The sequence below is a fragment of the Chiloscyllium plagiosum genome, chromosome 21 (assembly GCF_004010195.1).
Source record: "Chiloscyllium plagiosum isolate BGI_BamShark_2017 chromosome 21, ASM401019v2, whole genome shotgun sequence".
In the NCBI taxonomy this organism is placed as follows: Eukaryota; Metazoa; Chordata; class Chondrichthyes; order Orectolobiformes; family Hemiscylliidae; genus Chiloscyllium; species Chiloscyllium plagiosum.
The window spans coordinates 50,799,442-50,816,894 of record NC_057730.1 but is presented as its reverse complement, the minus strand read 5'-3'; the positions used below and the strand labels follow the sequence as shown (position 1 = coordinate 50,816,894).

The following is a 17,453-nucleotide window of genomic DNA, read 5'->3' as shown; positions in this document are numbered from 1 at the left end:
CATTTTGGGTTAATCAGCAAAAACAATACCAATGTTCGGAATTTAAAAGAATTGGTTGGAGTGTGACTGTTGTGATCTGGACAGAACAGCTGCAGGATGGCCAACAAAGATTCACTGCATTGTGTTTACAGAGTTTGAGCCCTGTTTTTAGCCTCTGAGAACTGGCTTTCATAAACTCCACTCCCTGTCATCATTACTTTAACAGATGTAAGAAACTTGAAATCTGAAGTAAAACCAGAAAATAAAAACAAAATGCTGGAGATCACAGCAGGTCAGGCAGCATCCATGGAGACAAAGTACGCTAACGTTTCAAGTCTAGATGATCACTTATTTGATCATTTAAAAGTTTCAGTATTTGCTGTAGCAGTTTCAAATCTTCATTGTGGGATGACGTTGTCTTTATTACTGGAATTCACAATTTTAACTCATTTGATCCAGCAAGCAGATGCAGCTTATGATGTATGTACCTGCAGTATGTACTTGCTGCTGGACAATATTATACTGTACAGTATTTTGTACAGATAATGCTGACAATAATTTTAAATTGACTCTGTCTGTTTCCCCAGTTTTTAGTGGTCAGTTTTATTTTGGTAATATATTTAGATGAACTTGTTAGAGAAATGTCTGTGGTCAAAATTCCCTTCTTTGTTAAAAGTTTAGAGTAAATTGAGACCAGATGCAGGTCTAGGACAAAAAAAAATGCTCATTTGACTATTGTAAATGCTGTACCGGTAAAAGTAGCTATGGTCCTTGTAGATTTGTTTAAAAAATGCAATTCTCAGTTCGAAATAAAATGTGAGTCCATTGGCATGATGGTATTGTGTTTGGACTGAGAAATGTTTTGGACAATTTAGAGCTTGAAAGTTGAATAAATACTGCATTTCATTTGGGGAGTGATAGTGTAGTGGGAATGTCATTAGACTAGTATCCAAAATCCTAGAGCGATGTCTGGGGACGTGGATTTGAATCCCACAATGGCAGCTGGTGAAATTTGGATTCAACAAAAATCTCAAATAAAAAGCTAGCCATGTAATCACTGTCCATTGTCATAAAAACCTATCGGGCTCTCTAATGTCCTTTAGGGAAGGAAATTTGCTTCCTTACCTGGACTGACTTATATGTGACTTCAGAGCCACAGTAATTTGGTTGACTCTTAATTCTAGGCAAGTTGGGATGGGCAATGAATTTGCCTAATCAGCAACACTGTCACTCCGAGTGAATTTTTAAGTTCCTTGTGTGTTATCTGTTTCACGCTCTCAAGTAAAACTTTAAAGTGATTAAAATAATTTGCCTTTAAAATGTTTTTTCTCATTTGGCATGTGTTGAAACATATGGAGAATTTTTTAAGCAGTCGTGATTGGCACAATGTATATTATCTGTTTAGATTTTGTTACAAAGGATCATTTTTCTGGCTTAATGTGGGTCTTTCACTTTTGTATATAGTGACTAAGAAAAGATTTATTCAGCATTTAGTTTTTCTGCATTGTGCAAAACAAGTAGAAATGATTTGGTTTTAGTTTAGAAGTGCAGTTTTTTTTTCAACGACCACATCGTGTCAGTGAAATATTAATGAAAGCTGTTCTTTGGGATGTGCATTAAGGTAATTTTATTTCTTTCTTGCTTATCCTAAGCTGCTGCTTCATTTCTACTATCTTATTTAATGTTTTAGCTCCCTTGCTCACAAAGTTATCTTGCAGTTCTACATTGTAAAGGAAATGTAAACTTCATACACAAAATAAAAATTTTGACTTGTGGATACAGTACACAACATGGATTTCTGTGCTTTAACTATGGGCAAGTTCCATAACCTATTTGTAACACTACCTTTACTGAGATCAACTAACACCATAGACTTGGGGTCACATCTGGTGTTCTGTTCAACTTCATAGCTCAGATTTGATTAACACTAGATTGGGATAGTTAACTGCATGGTCAGTCATTGAATTGTTAAAATGTTTTTTTTTTGTTTATCTGGTATTGTTATCAATTGACACATTATGTTACAAAGATGCAAGTATTTTTAAAAGTTGCATTGGACAAGTTCTTATTTGAAATCCATTTATTGGAAAGAAAAACCTTGTCTAGATGGCCCATGTCTCACATTTGAGAAGCCTGAAAACTTTATTTGTTCTCTCTGCAGGTCCTGAGGGGGGAGCTGCTGCCTCTGGTTATGCATCTGGCATTGCTGCTGGCAGCACTGGTGGAAGCAGCAAAACAACAGCAAAGAGCTTATCTTCTATTTCGGGAGAAAAGGAAGAAGGGAACAAGAAGAAAGTTCGAAGACAGTGGGAGTCCTGGAGTGCAGAGGACAAAAATTCATTTTTTGAAGGGCTGTATGAGGTACATTTGGTTTCCAGAGTTAAAATCACACTTTGTTAATTTGATGTCTGCTATATTAGTTCTAAGGCAAATAGTATTGTTCTCTAAATCAAATGATTTAAGAACTGATTACAAGTTAAACATTATTATATTCAGTTAGAAGCTATTCTGATGAGATAAATGCTTAAATTTCAGTGATTTCCCAGAACAGCTTTACTTCCCCATCCCCTCACCTCCCCCAATTATAGATACACCCCCATATCTGCAAAAATAAAAGACAAAGGCTGATATAGGAGCAGTACTATAGCCCACTGGTTCTGGCTGCCAGCACGTTGAATCTTGAGTTACAAATTGTAGTTTTACAGTCACGCTGGTCCTACATTGAGCTTATTTACAATGGAACTGCATTTATCTGGTTTTCCCTAAAGGAATTTGGTGACTATTGATGCAATGTTATAAGCTCATGATCATTTTAATTGTCGATGCAAACGAATTTGAGTGATTATAAGTAAAGGGGTTCAGCTATTCTTCTGTAATGCTTTTAAGCTAATTGAACATGGTTAGACATGCAAGAGATATGTTACAATAACAATTTATTAAACAAAAAATCTCTCAATTCTCTTTTTTGCTAAACTCTACTGTTTGTTTATATTTCCTAATACATCCCAAACACAGCTAATTGTAAACATAGCAGTTGTGTGTACAGGCAGTTAAAAGTACAGTGAAGAGTATGTCTGAATCATCCAAGTTTATCTATTTCGGATTAACTTGTGAAAATTTTTAGAGGTTACAATTTTCTTTAATATTTCTCTTAATTTTTGTTAATGCATTTATTTCCACTACTTTGTTTAGTAGTGTGCCTTTTTGTCCTGTCCCTAAGCAGTTGCTCACAGCATGCCCCATGGTTTCAACTTTGGCCATTACTATTCCTTAATCGTAAGCAGGGGTGTAATTCACAAGTATGAAGCAGGCTTTTGTAAGTATGTTGACAACACATGCTTCTGCCATTTCCTCTTATTCAATGACTGACTGTATGCCATCTGACTGTCTGTGTGACTTAAGTTAAACATATTTTGAGTTACAGTTTATTTTGATGGAAGAAGTGCTTAAATTTCATTGTTTCCCAATACATCAGAGGCTAAGAATTCTGCAGCAAATAATTTACCTCCTGACTCCTCAATGTCTGTAGCTTCAAATACAGTTGAAACTCTGTACCACCCAGGACAAAGCATCCTGCTTGATTAGCACTCCAATTTCAATTTTTAATATTTACTCCCTTCACCTCACTGTGTACCATCTACAAGGTGCATTGCAGATCTTCAAGGCTTCTGTGACAGCACCTTTCCTAATGATCTTTACCATCCAGAAGGACAAGGCAGTATATGTATGGGAACAACACTAGCCACAAGATCACCTCCAAATTATGTATCAACCTAAAGTGGAACTGTATCACTATTCCTTCATTGTCACTGGATCAAAATTCAGCAGCTGTCTTCCTAACTGTACTGTGGATGACCCTCCACTCCCAAGGATTGCAGCAGTTCAAAAAGGCAGCTCTTCACCAGAGGAATTAGTGATGGGAGTACATGCTAGTATAATCAGCAATGTCCACATCCCACAATCAAATAACAAAAATGAATTTTAACTTTACATTGGTGAGATATAAATCAGCTAATTCATCTTCTATAGTAGCTCTGTTCTTATTCTCTAGCTGCTTACTCACTGAATCCTAACATGCTCATTTCCTTTCCACTCTACAGTTCCATTTACATGAACAGTAGTATTAATATATTTTTCGTTTTTAGCATGGGAAGGATTTTGAAGCAATACAGAATAACATAGCTCTAAAGTACAAGAAGAAAGGGAAGCCAGCAAGCATGGTGAAAAATAAAGAGCAAGTTCGGCATTTCTACTACCGTACTTGGCACAAGATCTCCAAATACATCGACTTCAATAATGGTGAATACAGAATTCCCGGAGAATTCTTGCATTTTTGCTGCTTACTGTTTATTTACCTTAAAATCATTTGGACAGTTATTCTGTAACCATTTAGTTTGCTATATGTGTGGCACAAAATTTTATCTTTTAGCATGGAATACCATAGTGGTATTCAGTTACAGTTACCAAGAGTGGTAAATTCCCTATTTTCCCAAGGAAAGTGAGTGGATATGATTGCATTTGTGGTCCTTTGTTTTCAGCGTGTTGCGTGCTGAAATTTTGTTTGCATCTTTTTGAAAATAAAAGTACTGGCCATCAAACTTTCCTGATGGCACTCCAAATCCATTCTTTCTATTTTATAAGAAAACTGTATTGCCCAAATGAAGTTTGAGTGAGTTAATTTTTATAATTGATGTGATTTCAGACTTGAGTTATCTGGAAGTGTGTAGTTCAGTGAAGAGAAATAGTGTAATTGTAATTACATTTTAAGGAAAGTTTTATTCTGGCTGAATTCATTTATATACTCACTTAAGCCAAATTGCCGAGATCCGTATGTTCTTTGACATGGACAGGGTTCACTAACAAAAATAAACACTAATAATCTATATCATGAGCACAACTCAATTTTCCTGGATAACTTGAATGATCCAATTAATTCCAAGGCAGTTGATTGCAGCAGTGACTTTATTCTTACTGTAGAGAAGGGCAGTACAGTGTCATGCATTTCTTGAAATGTAATGAAATCCGTTCTAGAAAAAGTGGACATGGGGATATCATGCTCATTCTTGAAATAAGGATTTTTGTATAGTTATTATATGTTGTGGTTATCTGTGATTTTGTTTTCTTCAGTCTAGTCAACCCACATATCCCATCAGTAGCACGACGATATTTATGAATGACACCTATTTCGTTTCATTTCCTCACTGGTTCCTGATTTGCTATCACCCATTTGCTTCACCACAGAATTTCAGTACTTGAACTTTATACGTTGTTCAAAGGCGTTTTTAGATGTGTTTCAGGAAAGCAAAGTAACAAGCCATCATGCTGATAACTTTGCAAGCATTGACAAAATTACTGCAGTTAAAATATGAGATGAGGTTTGAAATATATTGATAAGTCTTGCACATAGTATGCTTCATCCTCACTCACAACCTTTTAAGTTAACTAAATGATAACAAATGCTGAAACAGTTCATTTTTAAGTAGTCGACATGTAAAGTATGTGTGATTTGTTAACTTTATCAGTGTGTCATCTTTTTTTTAGTTATAGTCTGCCTTCTCTGGCTGCCCTTAGAAAATGTCAGGGCAGTGTTCAGTATTGGTTATTCTTTTGTAGTCTGTCCAGGTTTGCGCATTAAGACGGAGGGGTAATGGGTTATATTCTTCTCAGTAGCATTGCTTCTCGTAGAAATCTGTGGATTGTGACCAAGAATTGCAATCCTATTTGATTTTCTTTTTTTGAGAACAACAATGAAAAGCTGGTTGAGATCAGCAATTTTGGTACGGGTCAGGAATCGGCTCTAGGATCATTTGGTCCATGTTGTTCAGCAACCTGCTATTTCTATCAACTAAAATATAAAATACTAAATCTGCTCAGATTTGCCAATATATGTGGAGAGAAACAATTTCAACATTTCAGATAATGACTTTTAATTCAAAGCAATTAATTATTCTAAAAGATCATCATTTTCTGATTAAGTGTTTATTGACCTGAAATTTTAATTGTTTTCCTCTCCATGAAGATGCTGAGTATTTCCAGCATTTTCTGTTTGTGTTTCAGATTTCCAACATTCCAGGATCAAGTTATTTGTCTAAGTTATTTGATTGAATTTCGACTTAATCCTTAAAAAAATTCTGAATTATACTTTTTGTTGCAGTGTTCTCACGAGGACTGAAGAAATCATCCCAGGAGCTCTATGGGCTAATATGTTATGGAGAATTACGCAAAAAAATCGGCGGGTGTGAGTATTTTTTATTGGATGTGGTAGGCATGTAATAGAGGTCCACAACTGTTTACAATGTATATTAATAGCTTGGTAGGAAATGCACAAAAATAGGTGGAAAGGCAAATTGAGAGGGATACAAAAAGTTTAGAGGGATATTGATAGGTTAATTAACTGGGCAAAAAGTTATCAAATGGAGTATAATGTGGGAAAATAAAAAGTTGTTAATTTTGGAAGGGAGAAAAAAGAACTCTTATTTAAATGAAGAAAAAGTACAGAAAGCTGAAGCATAAAGGGACATGGGGGTATTTGTGCATGGAACACAGTTAGCAAACAGGTACAGCCATCTTCCTATTAAATGCAGGAGCAGGCTCGAGGGATCAAGCAGCCTACTCCTGTTCCTACTTTTTTTGGCCTTCTGAGAGGAAGTGTCTTGTAATTGGATCTACCCCTTTTGCAATGTAGAAATACAGAATATAAAATATTTTTTTTCTTAAAAATTAGTTATTGCCATTAGCATCTATGAATCCCATCACCTTGCGAAAAAGAACTAGTCCACACCCAAAAGCCCCTGTTTTGCTCTCTGCAAGCAATCATGTTTTGGTTTGGGATAGTTTCTGAATTCTAATCTACATGACTTGTAAATACCTCATTTATTATGTCAATTCATTCTTTGAAATATTTGTTACATTTCCTGGTACATTTTTTTTAAATAGCTACCGCTATAAATAACTTCATTGTGTTCAATGGGTATCAGTTGGTAATGTTCATTCCATGTATTGCTTTGAATAGCAGATGCTGAAAAAGTACTTGATTTGCTGAAGGTTACCATTATCAGCAATCATTGTTTTATGGAGCTGTTAAACCGAGGCCTCATCCATCTGCTTGGATGGATGAGAAGGATCCAGTGAAACTATTTAGAGAATATGGAATTCTCCTCATGTCATTTTGGTACCACCACCACCAAAAACAGACTAACTTGTTATGCATCTAATTTACTGCTACTGGTGTCTTTTTACTTGTTAGTTAATCATCACATCATACATAAAAATATGATCCTATTTACAAAAGCAAACAGTGAGAGTAGTGCTTACACCAAATGTACTGCAGCAGTTTAAAAATACAGTTCACCACAAATTTCCAGAACAGCTAGGGATGGGCAATAAGTGCTGGCCCAACCAAAAATGTCCACATTCCATGAATGAATTTATATAAGAAAAGCCCTTAGATACATCCCTTGGAATATGATTAAGTTAGGAGCGAGGTCCCATAGAAATATTAATTTTAAGATCCAACTTGCATACAACTAGACTTACAAACCTACTGAGAAATGGAACCTATTCATAACCTGGGGACTGCCTGTATAAGAGTGACATTTTTTTCTTGAATAGGTGGCTCACAGCAAAAATTGTAAATGCAGATTGATAGCCTAAATGGCCCTTTCTTGTTATAATTTTGGGGCCTCTTTGAACCAGATGGCTTAATGATACATTATTAGTTCATGGTTCAAGATAATTCTCCCATTAATATTGATGGGATGGAGTATTGCAAGCAAAATATCTTTTCTCATAAGTCGCTTCCTTAATGTAGAATGTATGATCTTGAGAAGTTTTACTTTCTTATTAAATTTCATGAATTAGCATTGGATTAGGATAAGATTTTATTTCACTTAAATGTACTGTTGTGTAGCAAGACATGTAGCTGTTCTATTTTCAGTGTTTAAAAACAATTGCTTGTTTTTCTGAGCTGATTAAGCAACTAAACATCAGCTGATTTGGTGTCTCTGTTCTATTTAATGCTCAGTGAACCTATTCAGGAAAGAATTCCAGTAAAGGACATCTGAAGAAGGACTGTATAGCCTGGAGCAAACAACTAATGTATTCTAAAATTATAGATTGCATACTAATTTAATTCTGTTATAATGCATTTATTTTCTCAGGCATGGATGATAAAAATGCAGCTAAACTCAATGAATTAATTCAAGCTGGGTAAGTAACATCTTTAGTATAAAAGGTTACCCAATGCCATCAAAGAATGATTTAATGTAATTGCTCATAACTATCATTAGCATGTCCTTTGACCAAAAATTAGCATTCTTTTCAAGGCTTATGCAAATTTGATATAATAATTTAAGCCTTGAAAAGAATGCTAATTTTTGCTAATCAAATATAAAAGTTTGTTATCAATTGGTTTGAATTTAGAGATACTTACAGGTACCTCTTAAGACAATGGTTGCATTCTTGTGCAACCCGCATTATAGAAAAATCATGCTTTAGAAACAGCGCTTAAAATGTTGGCAACGTAATTGAATTACAGTCAAAACACGTTTTAAAAGTTCGTGCTTCAGGAACAGAGTCCCCAATTCATCAGTCGCATTGCAGCAAATTTGCATCGATGAAACATGCATTATAGCAGAACGATCTGTCTTTTATACTTATCTATTGGCTGCTTATGATTATGATAGTATGTAGCAGTCTCTAATAACAAAAGTGCAATATGCAAGAATGTCATTAAAATATATTAGAAGAACACTGAATCCTTTAGGTGCGCTCACTGTATATTCATTTTCCTTTGGAGTCATTGATTTTCCAGTCTAACTAATCAGAAAGCCCCATAATATGATGCGTCTTGACTTCACAAAAACATCCTTGACACGATTGCACATCAAAGACAATTATGTAAGTTTAGTATTGTTGATAAATGTTGGAGGTAGGTGAAGAATTCAGTGAAGAAAAGTGCGCAATAGGGTATGGTTATGGAAGTGATATTGTGTTGCACAGATGGATTTCCCTAAGTGTCGATGTAAGATGTTGTTCTCATCTGCCAAAGCAATCTGGCTTCAGAAGCACAAAATACATTAATCAAACTGTTGAGTTGGTTGGGGAACAGGAAAACTTATTGAAGCAACTGAAAAGATAATAAAACCTCGGCAGTATTTGTAAGTGGCCTTTCGAATTGGTGCAGACTATAGCTAGAAGCTGAATTGCTTATATCTGAGGGCAGAGTTCTAAGGAAGTGACGCAGAAGAATGTCTTGAAAACAAGGGGATGAGAAAGAACTTTATAGAAATGAAAAACATCTGAGGTGAACTCAAAAAGGTTCATCCTAAATGTAATCATAATTGCAGGACAAGATGATTATAATGAAAGATTATTAAGTGTGTCTGGGTTGATAACAGAAAACACCTCTTCGTGCAAAATGACTGATACCTGACATAGCCTTACGGGAAATAGGAAAAAACCCTCCCTGCATTCAAGATATTCGGATGCATATATTGGCACTTGTACTTGTGATCGGTACAGATAGCCTCTCCTGTCTTTGTAGCAATATGTTATGCTGTAGTCTTCACTAAGATTTTGTAATCTGACTGATCAAGCAGTTTTGAAGACTTTCTATTGTATGATTTATCCAATTTGGAATCATAAGAGCATGTGGAAAAGGCTTTCTACCATATTGATTTCAGGAAGGTAGCTAGATCTTTAGAGCAATTCCAAAATATAGATATTTCATAATTTAAGTGAAAGCTGAGGTTATTGGTCTTGTCTTTCTCTGCATTAAAGCCATTATGATTTTTCTGATTCAGTGCCACCACAGTGCGATACAAAGGTCGCAATTTACGAATAAAGACTCCAATGTGCCGGGCGTTGAAGAAAATCTGTGATCCTGAGGGTAAGTTCTATAAGGTGATGTTAAAAATCAGATGAAATTAAATTCATCAAATGTTAAGAAGGTATTAGTAATAGTAAGTGGAAAGTGAAAAATTTGTCTTTGCATCTAGGGGCATACTGTTGGAACAAAAAAATGTTCAAATCTGATGAAGGGCTGCTGGGACTCCGTGCTGCCGCCAAACCCCTCCATCCCCCCACGTCCCTGTTGTTCAATTCTCACACCGGCTGAGGTCACTATGAAGGATGCTGCTTCTCAACCTCTCCTGTTGTGTGAGGCATGGTGACCTTCAGTTTAAACCATGACCAGTCAATCCTTCCTAATGACAGAGCAGCCCTGTGCTCTGGTAGAACTTTGATGCCTTTTACCTGTTGTCACGTTTTTGTTACACCTCGCTTATGCATCTGCCCCATCTCTTCTTTGTTTCTCTCTCTTTTACTACTTTCCCTTTCGACAATAGGTAATGAATAGTTTGAGGACAAATCAAATTAACAAGACTGCTGTCAAATTTTGAGGTGGGGTTGCAAGGAAAATACAGCCCTTTCCTTTTGTAGCCCAGTCACTCATGCTGTCCTCAACCCTTTTATCCATTTACTGCTCTTACAGCACAGGGCATTGGTTAGGCCAATGTTGGAATATTGCATGCAGTTCTGGTCTCCTTCCTATCGGAAGGATGTTGTGAAACTTGAAAGGGTTCAGAAAAGATTTACAAGGATGTTGCCAGGATTGGAGGATTTCAGCTATAGGGAAAGATTGAATAGGTCAGGGCTGTTTTCCCTGGAGCATCAGAGACTGTACTTATAGTGGTTTATAAAATTATGAGGGGCATGGGTAGGATAAATAAGCAATTTCTTTTCCCTGGGGTGGGTGAGTCGAGAACTAGAGGGCATAGGTTTAGGGTGAGAGGGGAAAGATATAAAAGAGACCTAAGAGGCAACTTTTTCACTCAGAGGGTGGTGTGTGTATGGAATGAGCTGCCAGAGGAAGTGCAGGAGGCTAGTACGATTGGAACATTTAAAAGGCATTTGGATGTGTATATGAACAAGAAGGGTTTGGCGGGATATGGGCCAGATGCTGGCAGGTGGGACTAGATTGGTTTGGGATATCTGGTCGGCATGGATGAGTTGGACCAAGGAGTCTGTTTCTGTGCTGTACATCTCTATGACTCTGACTGTATTAACCTACTGGCTCCCATCAACACATTTACGTCTTCCCCACCAAGCCTCCTGCTTAACCTTTGTATCTTCCCTTTTTGTTTTTTTTTGTCACTCTACTTGCTTTTGCCCCCCATAATGCACCTTCTACCATCAACTCTCTTTCTGGGTGAATAGCAAGAAAACAAATAACCCCTTTGTTTCCTCCTGTTATCTCTTCGTTTTGTACCCATCTTCCCAAAATTGTCTTTTGACTGTCTTTTTTAAAAATTATTTTTAGGAATTAGCGATGAAGAAGACCAGAAACCTGTTAGACTTCCTCTGAAAGTGCTACTTGAACTTCTGCCACGCAGTAACTACACTTGGGCAAGAGTTCAGAGCTTGGCACAGAATCCTCGACTAAGGTAGATGTTCAGTTTCTAATTTGTTTACATCTGATAGATTCATTCCATTATTTTGCTAATGATCAGATAGAGAGTTTAATTTGTTGTGCTGTTACATTTTTATATTATAACTAGAATGCCTCCTGAAATGTTTTTATAAGTAAATATGGTTCTGAGTAAGGCTTTGTATTAACCTCTAGCATTAGCAAATGTAACAATTATAGAACATAGAAGAATACAGCGCAGTACAGGCCCTTTGGCCCTCTGTTGCGCCGATCCAAGCCCACCTAACCTACACTAGCCCACTATCCTCCATATGCCTATCTAATGCCCGCTTAAATGCCCATAAAGAGGGAGAGTCCACCACTGCTACTGGCAGGGCATTCCATGAACTCACGACTCGCTGAGTAAAGAACCTACCCCTAACATCTGTCCTATACCTACCACCCCTTAATTTAAAGCTATGCCCCCTCATAATAGCTGATTCCATACATGGAAAAAGGGTTGACCATGAGAACCTATCTAAACCCCTAATCATCTTGTACACCTCTATCAAACCACCCCTAAACCTTCTTTTCTCCAATGAAAACAACCCCAAGTGCCTCAGCCTTTCCTCATACGATCTTCCTACCATACCAGGCAACATCCTGGTAAACCACCTCTGCACTCGTTCCAGTGCCTCCACATCCTTCCTATAGTATGGCGACCAAAACTGCACACAATACTCCAGATGCGGCCGCACCAGAGTCTTATACAATTGGTTGGCAATTGATTTTTGACTATTGCTTAATGCCAATTTTCAATAAGTTACATGAGACAAAATGTACTTAATGGTGATTTATACTGAAAGCAGTTTACACATGATTCCTTATAAAAGTAACTATTTTACTGTCAAAGGGGAAACTAAAACCATGGAACATCTTTGATGCAAGTCAGCCAAAATGAAGCAGCAATCACCCTAAAGTACAAACATGTAAACTTTATTTTGCTTGTACTTCTCTTCTATCTCTATTAATAAATTGGGCAAGCCTCCACTTGTCAGCCAGTTGATCTGCTTTGGAAAGCTCAACCCTCAATTCCATGACTGTTAAGGCAGATCCAGAGCTCTCCATGCGTAGTAGTAGTTAGGGAAGTTTTACTGCAGTTGTACAAGGTGCTGTGAGATCACATCTGGAGTATTGTGAGCAATTTTGATCACATTATTTAAGGAAAGATATAACTTCATTGGAGCAGTTCAGAGAAGGTTCAGTAAGATAGTCCCTCCATACCAACAAGTACTTGATTCACTGGTTTAAAAGAATGAGAGTGATCTTATTGACATACAAACTTTTTAAGGGGCTTGACAGGATAAATGCTGAGAGGAAATTTGTTCTCATTGGAGAGTTCAGAACTAGAGGGCCTAGTCTCAGAATAAATTCAAGACTGAGATCAGGAGGAATTTCTTCTCAGAGCTGAGAATCTTTGGAACTCATTGTTATAGAGAGCTGTGGGGACAGAGCCCTTGTAAACATTTAAGGGTGAGAGCGAGAGATTCTTCATCAGTGGGGGAAATCAAGGGTTATGGGAAAACTCAGGAAAGTAGATATAGGAATGTTGGATCAGCCATGATCCTATTGATTGGTGGAATAGGCTTGGGGCCAAATGTCCTACACCTGTTTCTACCTCATGATTTTGCAGTCTTATTGTAAACTCATATCTATCTAGTTTATCAAACAATGTGTTGGGAGTTTGTAATTTCATATCCAATGAACTAAAATGATTCTGGATTTCTCTGCTAGGAGGTAGCTGCTGAATAACAGCATGTCGTGTTTTCAGTCCTTTATTTCAGCAATATGTAATTTGCAATGTGATACCTTTTATGAGCAAATCATTGTTTGATGGACAAAGTTTTTACTTCCTTGCAGGATGATGGTGGAGCTGCACCGCAAAGTTTCTAGTCTCATTGAATTCCTGAAACATAAGTGGGCTTTACAAGAATTCAGAATTGTATCCTTTTTTTCAACTAATAACAGCAAGAAATCCTGTATTAAAAATAAAACATGTTTGTGGAATTCAAAATGTCTGACAGCATCTGTGGAAAGAGAGACAACTGGCGCCAAACCTGCTGAGTTTCTCTCGCACTTTCTGTTTTTATTTCAGATCTCCTATGACTGCAGTATTTGCCTTCCATGAGAAAAATACGTAGGCTGATCCATCAGTGAATACCAACCAGATGGACAGTCAGCAAAACAATCACGGTGCCTTTCTAATTCTTCTGTAAGAGTTCTAAGCTGTTGTAAATGTTAGACCTCATTGCATCTCGTTACCAAACTGGAGGTGCTTAACCAGTGCTCTTATCAGCTTTCTGATTCTGGCGCAAGGAGAACCCTGTAGAGCTAACGTTTAAATTGGTGAGGTAGCAGGAAATCTCCTGGTCACCACCCATTTCAAGATCACCTTCCACTCCCTCTCCGACATGTCCATCCTCGGCCTTGGACATCACCTCTCCCCTTTCTTGAGTAGCCAGCAGTAGGTGGAAAGATTTTTCTGTGGATAGAAGAGACCCTTGCATTCATCTTTAGATATCCTATCATCACTGTTTTCGTCTCTAGGAATTACTGTTTAGGCCACTTTACATCTGGTGTCAACTCTGATAATTTGTGTAAAAACTGTGCCTGGGCCTTAAGTACATCATTGGATGTGATCTACAAGACTTAACGAGAAATCCACCTGTTTCCAGGATTGGCTATGGGAATGGGTTCTAGAAATTCAGCACTATAATATTCAGAGCATTGCCATTCCTATGCCGCAGAGTGGAGTGGTGAAACTCAGCTCCATGTGTGATACAAATATACTTTTCCTCTTTTATCCCTGTACTTTTTTACAAGTTTGTCTCCGTTTTATCTTGCACTCATGCATGACTTGTGCTGTTCTTCTGATGAGGGCAACTGGAAACCTTTGCCCATGTCACAAAATATGTCTTAATGCATGATTCTGTGAGGCATGTAATACATTTTAAAGACACTCTATTTGTCAATAACTTACCTTTTTAAAAAAAACTGTATAGAATAATTACTGTGACTCAATACAAATAAATGTATCTTGTAAATATCTTAAAATATTATTATTCGTGGGGAATCCCATGCTTGTGCCTGGTAACTGGTCCCTTCTTTGGTTGTATTGACTACATTTCTAAACTTTACCATGTTTAGTCATCAGTTACCTGTTAACATTTCATAGTTTACCTCTCTAGGTTTGACCAGACTAAACACAAAGTATATTAAACCCATATGCTGTAGTTTGATTTTTGTATTAAATACTGATCGTAACTCAGTTGTCCTACTCTTAGGACATAGAACATTACAGTGCAGTACAGGGCCTTCGATGTTGTGCCAACCTGTGAATCTGAAGCCTACCTACACTATTCCATTCTCGTCCATATGCCTATCCAATGACCACTTAAATGCCTTAGAGATGGCAAGTCTACTACTGTTGCAGGCAGTGCGTTCCACACCCCTGCTATTCTGAGTAAAGAAACTACTTCTAAAATCTGTCCTATATCTATCACCCCTCAATTTAAAGCAATGTCCCCTCATGTTAGCCATCACCATCTGAGGAAAAAAAGCTCTCACTGTCCACCCTTTCTAACCCTCTGATTATCTTATGTCTCAATTAAGTCACTTCTCAACCATCTTCTCTCTAATGAGAACAGCTATCTAAGATGGAAGGTTGGAGGCTCAAGGCCCAGTTTGCGTCTGTAACCTAGACTGATACTCACTCTAGTGTAGTAGCAGAAAATGTTGTAATAGAGGAAGTGTCAAAAGCTGTTGTCATTGTCTGCAATCTGAGATGGATGCAGAAGACTTTGTGCTATGAAAAAGAAACAGGGAACTTTTCCTTGAATTTTGGCCAATAAATTATGCTTCAGCCACCATTGCCAAAACAGATTATTTGGCAGTTTATCTCATAATTGTTGGGGGGAACATTTGTACAAAATTGGCTGTGCGTTTTCCTACATTACAGTAGTGAATGCACTTCAAAAGTAGTTTGTTGGCTGTAATTAACTGCTACATCCTGAAGTAATGAAATGTGCATTGACTTCTTTTTCCCCTTTCGTTTTGCTACTAATTGCAATACCAGTCAAACTGAGCTGACCAGGCAAAAAACATTTAAGTCCATTTTAATTAATCTAAACAGCATTCTGGTAATGTCTCGTTTGTTGCTTCACCTTAACCTTGACCTTAGCGCAAATCATTAGAAGAACGCCAGCAGGACTCTGGAGATAATGAATCGAGGGGTGTGGGACTTGATGAAAAGACAGAACTCCATCTGTATCCTGCAGAGAACTGTACATTGACTGCATTACCTGGAGTGGCAAAGGTGGTTCATTCAAAAGCTTGTTGTACAGTGCACTGGCAGGAAACTGGGAGATGCAGACAGACTGTAAAAGACACTCATTTGCACCCACCAGCACAGACTCTAGCTAAAGCCTCTGTCACCAAGGATGTGATGGTTCCTGTCAACCAAGGTGCACAGGGCACAATGAAAGGACCTGTTAAGCAAATGCGGGCCACAATAGAGGGGCGAAATGGTAACAAAATGTCTGGGTTGTTGACTGGAGAAGGAACACAAAACACTGAAGATGAACTGCCGCCTTCAGAAGGTATATCTGCTGAAGAGGCAGCTGTGCAGCAAGACAGTCCAAAACCAGAGGATTTTGATGTGGGACAGCAAGAGTTGGGAGAAAATGGAGAAAGTCTGTTTCATTCACCTAAATCTAATTCAGAGGTTTCTACTGAAGAATGCAACGGTAATGAAGCGACTGTTATGGAGTCCTCAGAAGTAACTACCACTGCTGAGCTCTGTGTATGTGGGGGGATTATGAGCACTGATGAAATATCCCTCTTGGACCCAGTTCCTCGTTACATGAAATCTTGTCAGAACTTAGTAGTTCCAGAGAGGTGTACGTGTAAGGCCAAATCCTCTGAAAAAGATGTTACTGCTTCACACATAAATGGATTTTCTGGTGATCCCAGTGCTGTGCATTTGGAAAACGTAGAAATGATGGAACTGAACAATGAGAAACTTGCCATTTCAGGGTCGCAGTTGGCCAATGATACCACTTTAAAGTCACCTAGTTTGACTACACTAGATGATGGTGATAATAGGACAATACCTTCTAATTGCACTCGTGAACAGCCAGTGTCATGCACCCAAGAGGTGTCTGAGACCGACTGCCTGATGAGGCAGGCCTCAATAATTACTGTGCCCTCTCAGGGACAACCCAGTAGTGCCAGCATTGTTCCAAAGCCACTGAAAGAGGATAGTACCCATTTGGCCCAGCAGGTGCAGGAGGATGGCTGGAGTCAGAGTACCTCTGAGAATTTGACATTGGCTGAATTGTACCTCATGCTGGGGAAACCCAACAAATTGCAGCTTGAGTATGACTGGGTGCAGACCTCACGGAACAATTCAGAGGAGACTGAGAGGACTAGGGGTACAAGTCAGAGGTTGCTGAAATGCTTGCTGCAGATTATCTCCACTGAAGTGAATCCTAAACCTGTGAGTATAATGATTCATTCGGTGGGAATCACCAAAGATGGTTTCTGTTAAAACTAATTAAATGTTATTTTAAAGGCAGACCGAGAATAAAGCAACATTTAATACATCTGTACATTATTTTGATTTTTAATTTTAAAAAAATACCTAAAACTGAAAGTTGTAAGACGATAACTGATAAGTTCCTATCTACAGACAAGTTGCATTTTACATTTACTTTGAAGCTTTAAAGATTAGTTTCTAAAATATTAACATTTACCAAACAACACAAGAAATCTGCTGTCACTGCATTCCAGGTGGCGCATGCTAACGCCAAGCACTGGGAAGGCTTAAACTGGAGGCAGCTCTTATTGCCATACTGCTGTTCATGATCACTTATGTCCAAGTGTTTAGCAACTCCATTGTATCATTTCCTTGAAGCCCTTCCTTTTCAGGTTAAAACTCATTTCAGAACTGTAGAATAAAACCAAAGGAAATAATTTGTTGGATCTACACATGGTAATATAATATTGT

The 17,453-nt window shown here is 37.8% G+C and overlaps 1 protein-coding gene across 3 annotated transcripts in view; it reads left to right on the top strand.

Moving 5' to 3' along the window:
- The window catches only part of cramp1 (cramped chromatin regulator homolog 1), a 60,660-nt gene that overhangs the window by 13,490 nt on the left and 29,717 nt on the right, over positions 1-17,453 (top strand). For all 3 annotated transcript variants that reach the window (XM_043712047.1, XM_043712049.1, XM_043712048.1), the window contains exons 3-10: positions 2,141-2,340; positions 4,125-4,278; positions 6,134-6,217; positions 8,139-8,187; positions 9,783-9,868; positions 11,300-11,423; positions 13,307-13,388; positions 15,627-16,943. In XM_043712047.1, coding sequence (XP_043567982.1) covers positions 2,141-2,340; positions 4,125-4,278; positions 6,134-6,217; positions 8,139-8,187; positions 9,783-9,868; positions 11,300-11,423; positions 13,307-13,388; positions 15,627-16,943 — 2,096 coding nt within the window. The remainder of the gene's footprint in view (positions 1-2,140; positions 2,341-4,124; positions 4,279-6,133; positions 6,218-8,138; positions 8,188-9,782; positions 9,869-11,299; positions 11,424-13,306; positions 13,389-15,626; positions 16,944-17,453) is intronic.